The sequence below is a fragment of the Palaemon carinicauda genome, chromosome 41 (assembly GCF_036898095.1).
Source record: "Palaemon carinicauda isolate YSFRI2023 chromosome 41, ASM3689809v2, whole genome shotgun sequence".
NCBI classification, from domain to species: Eukaryota; Metazoa; Arthropoda; class Malacostraca; order Decapoda; family Palaemonidae; genus Palaemon; species Palaemon carinicauda.
In genome coordinates, this window is record NC_090765.1 from 42,687,850 (window position 1) to 42,696,599 (window position 8,750).

An 8,750-nucleotide genomic window follows, 5' to 3' on the forward strand; every position below is an offset into this window, starting at 1 on the left:
AGCCTTGTTCGATTCGAATTAATAACTACCTATGCATATATCAATATCTCCAAACACTAGTTGAAATGTTCATAGTTTGTCCTTTTTGGCGTTTTCTGTCTTATCTAATAAATAGTTGAGATTTTTTAAAGAAATTTTGTACCAATTACTTTTTATAAGAATGTGCAATATAGTATTTCTAAATATGAATTATCTATGTTGACAAGTTATTTTGTGTTTAATGTTATAAGTCATCTGTTTTAATAGAAACTAGGGGTTTTGAGTATAAATTGAATTGTTTATCATAATTTCAATTTAGTAGGTCAATATCTCTTCCATCATTTCTTCAGTATGTGGCAAGTTCCACCAATCGTTCCTCTCATTCGGTATCATCCTGAAAAAGATAAATATGATTGATTATAGAGTATATTTGCCAATGGAGTCTAATAAAACTGGAATATTGCGCCATTTGAAATATCCGCATCCATTATGAAATTATCAGAAGCAAAAATGGATATGTACAATCATAGAATAATTTCTTTAGTTACATATAACTTATATCAGTGTTTTGTTACGAGCTATATGCCTAAAAAGATTAAAGTACAAAAACAAAAAAAAAATGGGGGGAAAAAATTAGTATAACTTTTTACGTACATTTGGAAGCGGGATTAATTCCATGGTTTTTCTTTTCAAGGCACGTTCAATAAGGTTCGAGCCAAGACCTTTAATGGCATTAGAGATGTGCAAAGCGTGAGACAAAGTGGAATAACTGAATGAGTCCTCTTTCAGTAGCAGGGGTAAGAGCTCAGTCCGATTAAAGAGAGATGCCATCTGTAGAACATATTTGAGGAAGTCCTTTGGATAACTTTCCTTTAGACTAAAAAGCTTCTCTGCTATGTCATCTGTGGCTCCACTAATGGCTATTATGAAGATAGCCCCAAATATTATCCCATCTTCGAGATTTTCCTGATTCGATAATTTTTCAACCCCAGCCAGGTCCTTTTCAAGGATTGATTTTGCAATATTGATGTTGATTTTGACATTGGGAATCAAAAGTTTCAGTGTATTTTCCACCATGTTAAAGTCATTCGTATCCATCGCTATTTGCAACACTCTAAAGCACCAGTAATTGTTATTCAAAAAGCATTGCTTGAATACTTTCTCCGCTCCTACAGTATTCCACAAATCATGAACATACAATTTAACGAACACCAAGTTATCGATGCTCTCAGTATAGAGTGGAAATTCCCGATCTATAATTATCTTAACAATATCCTCTTCAAGGGCTTTGGCAGCAGCTTGAAAAATGGCAGTTGAGTCAGCCTTTATTAATGTTAAACCTGCATTAAGTAGAATCTCAATCATCTTCCAATTATTGCGATTCAGGGCATTCCTGATAGCTTGACCTGTTGAAGCGGTTATCTTGACCAAGTCAATTTTGCACTGAAAAAAAATTATAAGATAAATATGTTAATCTTTAATCGTAGTAGATAGGGGAATAATTTGCAGAGTTGTTAGTTAGAATTTTCTTTTCAAGAAATATACCGAATAGCAGAATATAAAAAGTATGTTTAAATGCAGCAGGGTCAATTTATCTCTAGATTGTCTCTCTGACTGTATAGATTGCCTTACCTTGTGTAAGACCCGGGCTCTTGCCTTTGGGCAGCCCAGAAAATCTCTAGATCTATAAGTTAATATTACGAATTAAAATAAATGTATGAAATAACCAACAAAATTATCTTTGACACAAACAAAATACATTATTGTTGACCACTCAAACTGGCTACAAACAAAATAATAGCTTGGACGAATCAAAAAGATAATGAAAATAGATTAAACAAATATTGTTCACTAACGTTTTGAGTAAGGAAAGGAGATTGTATCTTTAAATGTAAATGCAACTTTTAAAGGAAAATTAAGGCACACCTTCACTAAGTATCATTTCATTTTTTCCCACGATTTTTAGTTTTTACACAAGAAAAAGTCGTGCGATTTTTTTGTTCTATAAGATATGGTTTTGAACCGAAATTTGAGTTTATCATAGATGTTTAAAGGTCGCTCATGGATGGCATAGGTAATATTCTTGGGCCCGAGCATTCTCACTTGTGATTAATGTAAAAAATCCCTTTTATACCTACTTCGTAAGGAGGTAGTATCGTCAGTACGTCCCTACTGTGCACAGTGGACATTGGTCTATGCAGTGTCCCTTCTACCTATACTTGCCCATTTTCTAGCCTTTTACGTTCGTACTTCCTATTTTGCTGTTAAAATTTTTTCTTAACTTCAAATTACAACTCTAGGCTTTCCCTAGTTGTATATATCCTTTTGAATGGCGTCCTATCCAAAATTCAACATGTTCAATCCTTCCCACCCAAGGCATGACTATGGAGGACCAATGCATGACTATCTAGACTGTAATCTACAGCATTAATAATGTTTTTTGTTTTTCGTATTATTATTATTATTATTATTATTATTATTATTATTATTATTATTATTATTATTATTATTATTATTATTATTATTATACTTTGAACAAGTTACAAAAACAGGTATATACAAAGGAATTTGTTGCGAAGCTGAATGTTTTTACTTCAAAATACTTGCATATTTCAAATCTCCGTTGTAAATTGTGGATAGCAGACTTAGCTCAGGCGATGGAATACTAGGTATTTCCTCTACAAATTATTGCTTGGTCACCGAAAGAACATTGATTGCTGCAAATTACGTGATGAGTTTAATTTCTATTGTATGATAAAACTATCTGTTCGATTAAATTGTATTAAATTTTTCACAGAATTCATAATTTTTTATTTTATGATGAAGCAATCTATTAGATAAAATTTTATTCAATCTATCATAGAATAACTAGAACAGGCACTCGGTAGAGCGCATACCTTCGCCACCGCCATTTGATGCATTTTTATGTAGGGCAAATCGGATAACAATGACTGCGAAATGACAAAACCCTCACTTTCAGCAAGTTCGTTGACCTGTGACCCCCAACTCCTAACAAGGTATGCTATCGGCCAATAGAGGAGACATGACCAATCACGCTGATCAGTATCCTGACAACTGATTGGGTCCCCCCACTGCAGGATTACTCTCAAGGTAACTGCAGCATTCAGTCAGTTTGTCATGTTGTTAGCCATCGCTGGAATATGCATTGACTGGCAAAGGTGCAACAGCATCTATCTAAAGGAAAATTTCTAGTTTTCTAATGAAATGTCTCAAGCTGTGAGACATATCATTGCAGAGTTTCATGCTTACGTTTAGGGGGGAGGATATGTAAAAGAAAAAGTGCCCTTTTTTCGATCACCCTGTATGTATGACAGTCTCAAACTCGTCTTTTATTTCAGGGATATTTTGGATAAAAATTGAAAAGATTCATTTTACTTGAAAACAACTTTTTATAAACCAGAATTGTGTCCTGAGTTCATCTCTGAGACCATTGAAAGTAAACAATAATCTAGTATTGCAATATGGCAAAGCATACAGGTCTTGTGGGATGAACATGGTGTGTTTCAGATAAAACCTCAAATTTGGCCCTAAGGCAATGCATCTAAGTAGTTCCGGCTTCTTGAGCGGAAGCAAGGGCTGGGTTGATAGATTTCAATTGAGGTTCAACCTTAAAAGTGCGTCCCTTCATTGAGAAGTTGTCTCTGATGAAAAACGGGCAGCTGATGAGTACGTAAATGAAATGTAATAGATCGTCATTAATGAAGGGGAATATTTGTGTAAGCAAGTTTTCAGCATGGATGAGTCTGGCCTCTTTTAGAATGCTATACCATCGCTGACTTTCATTATGAAGGAAGAGGTCAGAGCTCTTGAATTCAAGGCATACAATTATCACTTCACACTCACAATGTGTGGAAATGCTTCAAGATTTATGATAAAGCCATTGCCTACTTATAAGTCCTAGAACCCAAAGTCCTTAAAAAAAATCCTTGCTGTCTGTTTTATTGGATGCAGAACCAAAAGGCATGGATATCGAAAGAACTGACATTGAATTGGTTCTACCAGTATTTCATCCCCGAAGTAAAGCTTTATCTTGCCAGAAAACGAACTTGATTTTAAAGTGTTTTTCCTATTGGATAATGCTTCAGGCCACATGATCGACCTGTTATATAGGGGTAGAATTCTTATCGATGAACATGACATCACTAATTTAGCCCATGGTTCAAGGCATTATTCATGCTTTCAAGGATATTTATTAAAAAAATCTATGAATGTCAATGATAACTTCTCACTTAAGGATTACTGACGTGGGCATATCTGTACAACGTGTCCACCAGAATATCCGAAAGGCCATAAATGAGATGAAATGTGGCCAAAAGCAGTCAGCCACCGTAAAGGATTCTTTTCTGATGAAATCCATCTCCCCTGCAATAGATAAGGCAGTGAGACATGCAAAATTGCGCGGAGGAGATAGCTTCACAAATATGACAACTGACAATGTAAATGACAATCCTGATTGAGGCCAACTCAGATCTTTTAACTGATGAGGATTTGACGGAGGAGATGATGTCAGCAATTGAGGACAAAGAAGAGCAAGAGGAGCCTGGGGAAGAAGGTGAAGTTGACTTAACACTAGAACACCTCTCAGCTCTAGCTTAAATGACAAAAGAACTTCAAACAATGGTGATAATCTTTGGGACCCTCTGATGATTCGTGCGTTGCAGTTCAGAAATGCAGTCAATGAAGCCATGGAAGTATAAGTATATAAGAACATCCTTTTTCAAAAGAAAAGGCAGCGGCAGCAATTGCCAATCACTATGTTCCTCATCTACAAAAAAAAAAGAGGACAATGGTAAGTACTCATATCAGGGATTTAGAAATTACTGCAATTTTGGATGACTTGACCAAGCGCATGCTGAAATGATGTTTTTAGACGAGCATTAACGCTGATCTTTGTTTTGCAGTAGATTTACCTCTTCATCGTCGTCATGTACTTACTGTACTTCAGTAGTGCAGAGTTAATCATTAATTAAGTTTGCATATTTACACTGGAAAGTGCTGAATTTTAGTTTTATTTAATTTAATTCAATTTTAATTTTTTTGTGTACATAAGGATTTTTCTACAGTAAAAGTAATATTTAATTTAAATTTTTTTTTAGAGTGTATAAATGGTTTTTAAGTTTTGTAATGATTTATAAGATCTTAAATTTATAAACTATAAATGATGTTTTTATACATCCTAATGCAGAATTTATGACAGCTTATACGATATATCATTATAAGAATCTACAATAGAGACAATTATATGAATTAATTAATGAAAGACCTACCTTTGATGGAGAAGAAAGTAGAGCTTTTACACATTCTACATGATTATAGTCCATAGCCAAAGAAAGAGGAGTCATTCCTTTTCCCCGGTTCTTTGATGACAGTGTGTTTCCATGATTAATATGGACTTCTGGGAACTTTAGCAGTTCCTTTAGTAGGTGAATGTAGTTCTTTTCACAGGCAATGTGAACTAAAGTTTTGAAATTCATTTCAGCTGCATTGATATCGCCCCCATCCTTTAGCCATTCAAGTACTTTTTCACTGTTCCCTTTCAAAGCTTCAAAATAAATGATCTGTTGAACAGCAAAAAGTAAATTAAAACTATTGTATATTTGTTTTATTTTCTGAGGATGTTCTTATCTCAATTTGCTACTACTTAATAACAATATATAAAACTTGGGAATGTGTAAGGTCGTTTTTAAAAAACAGTTACTTACAGAAGGAAGCGTCCCTTGAGATGTTTGAGGACAGTTGCATGCATGTTTTGATGGCGACATATTGAGGAATTTCTTTGAAGAAGACTTTGAACTTGGCTCTTTATATCTGGAAGATAATATAACAACATGATAGATAATCAGATTAGTGGAATTTGATAAAATGACAAGATTACAACCTTTGATATGAGATTACTAAGTTTATAAAACCTGTATTGGTGACGATATTTTAAAAATCCACGTGTTGCAAAATTGGATATCGGCTATCATGATGAAGACGGGTTGATTCTGCTTCGAATTCGACGGCAATTTGTACAGTAGAGCCAAAATCAATGTATATCTTTTATATCCGATTGGTTTAAGTCTACATGCTTTGGTAAATGACAGATAAATTCTTACTTGTGGATCTACTGCCTAGATTTTAATGCTTTCCAGTTTCCTGTAGGTACTCTAAGATTGGGTATACTATACTATAATATATATATATATATATATATGTATGTATATATGTGTGTGTATACATATATATATATATGTATATATATATATATATATATATTATATATATATGTATATATATATATACTGTATATATATATGTGTGTGTATACATATATATATATATATATATATGTGTGTGTGTGTGTGTGTGTGTGTGTGTATATATACATACATACATGCACACATTTATATTAATAAATATTTAGCTATATTAATATTTCAGGACCGAGTTCACAACCTAAAATGTTGGTAGGCTAAAACAATATTTCTCATAAGAAATAGAGGAAATTCACTCGATGTGTTCCACACATCCATAAATACACATATACACTCATTTATAAGGGTTTCTGTAATAATAATTACAGTAGAAGTTATATCTCCTAACACCAGAGATTACTAAATATTAATAATTCACAATGAAAAATAGAAATGCTGACAAATGAACTCGAAGCATATTTTTGAGTCTGGAGGAAGAGGGGTTACTGTTTGAATAGAGTATCTCCCTCCATGAAGACTACTGGTAAAATCAGTAGTTCAATATCACTAAATGAATCACGTTCTGGACACTTTTCCTTAAAATAGCATAGAAAAAAGGATACTGCCTCCTCGTAAAATTACATGAAAATGACATCATCACTGCGGAAGTAGTGAATGCGTACTGCGTGATGGATATCTGTGCAATTCAAATTTTTATGCGCTTATAAAAGTTATTCCTAACCCGAGATACGACTGTACCTCTATATATATATATATGTATATATATATATATATATATATGTAATATATATATATATATATATGTATGTATGTATGTATATATATATATATATATACACATACATATATATATATATATACATACATATATATATATATATATATGTATATATATATATATATACATATATATATATATATATATAATGTATGTAAATATATTTGTAATTGTCTACATTCAACTTACTTCAAGATTTACCATTGGTTGATGTAAACTTAAATTATACACCAGAGAAAATGCCCCTGAGACTTAAAACTTAAGATTTATGTTCATTGGATCCTTCCCCCTGTAGAGTACAGAGAAATTAGTAGTGTTTTTCGTCACTTAATATTGTGAAAGACATCAAATAGCGTAGGGACATTGGATTTTCACCCCCAATATATTTTATTTGTTAATGCAAAAAGTAAATTGGATTCGGTACAAAAGATAACAAATGCACGGTGGCAGTTTTGGGATATAAGACTTAAGAAAATGGGACATCGAATCCAATAATGGCAAAGTCTAGAATGTGTTTGTCCTATGGGTAGGGTAACTGAAGTCGTAGAGCTAATGAAGTCGTAGAGCTAATATATATATATATATATATGTATATATATATATATACATATATATATGATATATATATATATATATATATACATTACATATATATATATATATATATATAAGGGTGTCCCAAAATAATGTATACACTCTTTGGATTGTTACAACTTGTTCAATTTATTGTTATTAACGTGGAAAACAGATTCACAGAAGAGAAACAATGCACAGTGAAAAAGTAGGGATACAAGGGGCAATTTGAGAATGTTAGAAAAAAAGAATCTGTTTCTACGTTAATATTAATAAATTGAACAAGTTGTAACAATCCAAAGTGTGTATACATTATCTTAGGACACCTTTTATATATATATACAGTATATATATATATATATATATATATATGGATAATGAAGATCAACACCTTATCGTGTTCAGTTGAATTACATTTCTATTTTGTACTTTTTTGATTCAATACTTATGTGTGTAGATTATTTGCTTTTTCTTTATTCCTTTTCTCACTGGGCTACTTTCCCTGTTGGAGCTCTAAGCCTTGCTTTTTTTTGTAACTTGACTAATAATAATGATAATAATTGGGATTGAATCGAAAGTATACCACCATCTACCTAATCATGGAGATGAATCAGGCAAATTTTACGCAGATAGTTTATATTGAAAGTACTTCATACAAAAGTATGTGTTGAAATTTGCTCAATACAAATAAAAATCCAAAACAGAAATATGAAAAGTATTCACTCTAATGTACTAACCAGGACTCACACAAGCTGGTACTAACCTAAGTACAGAGGACCACTCTCAGTCTGTCTCGCTTCTACGCGCTGAACTACTTCAGTGAAGTCCCGACTCCCGACTCCCGAGTCCCGAGATAACCTACTCAACTGCCGAGTCCGATAAGTCGGGTGAGGCTAAAGAAGTTCGCCTCCAAGCATCGAGTTGCCAACAGTATTGAAATCAACCCTTGTGATTTTTCTTTGTATTTTTTCTTAAAGATATCTTTTGTAGGTTGACGAATATGCACTCAGTTTACGTTTATTTCATTTAGATTGTCAATTTGATCGGATATTTGCCTGATATAAAGGCAGGTGCTTAATATATATTGATAACCTCAGCGGACGTTGCAACTTTGCATGCAATTCCACGAACGTCAGGACGTTACCCTCTATCCACGCCGAGGAGTCTCAGTGTTTTCCCCATTTGGAGTTCCTTTTGTTTTT

At 33.0% G+C, this 8,750-nt stretch overlaps 1 protein-coding gene across 2 annotated transcripts; it reads right to left on the bottom strand.

Moving 5' to 3' along the window:
* Positions 1 to 348: 348 nt before the first annotated feature.
* LOC137632546 (uncharacterized) lies at positions 349 to 8,444 on the bottom strand. Of its 2 annotated transcripts, none has more exons than XM_068364518.1 (5): positions 8,312 to 8,444; positions 5,703 to 5,808; positions 5,268 to 5,558; positions 634 to 1,422; positions 349 to 373 (listed from the first exon to the last, which is right to left on the bottom strand). In XM_068364518.1, the coding sequence occupies exons 2-5, from the start codon at positions 5,760 to 5,762 to the stop codon at positions 359 to 361; spliced, it is 1,155 nt and encodes a 384-aa protein (XP_068220619.1). In that variant the 5' UTR covers positions 5,763 to 5,808; positions 8,312 to 8,444; the 3' UTR covers positions 349 to 358. The 2 variants fall into 2 exon arrangements, with proteins under 2 accessions (XP_068220619.1, XP_068220620.1); XM_068364519.1 differs by having other exon boundaries at positions 8,286 to 8,412.
* Between the last annotated feature and the right edge of the window lie 306 nt (positions 8,445 to 8,750).

Excerpts from the sequence above, each read along its gene's own strand:
- LOC137632546 (XM_068364518.1), bottom strand. The coding sequence starts at position 5,762 with ATGTCGCCATCAAAACATGCATGCAACTGTCCTCAAACATCTCAAGGG. Across the intron at positions 5,559-5,702 it reads CTCAAGGGACGCTTCCTTCT|ATCATTTATTTTGAAGCTTT; the intron begins GTAAGTAACTGT and ends GCTGTTCAACAG. Across the intron at positions 1,423-5,267 it reads TACTTTCTTCTCCATCAAAG|TGCAAAATTGACTTGGTCAA; the intron begins GTAGGTCTTTCA and ends ATTTTTTTTCAG.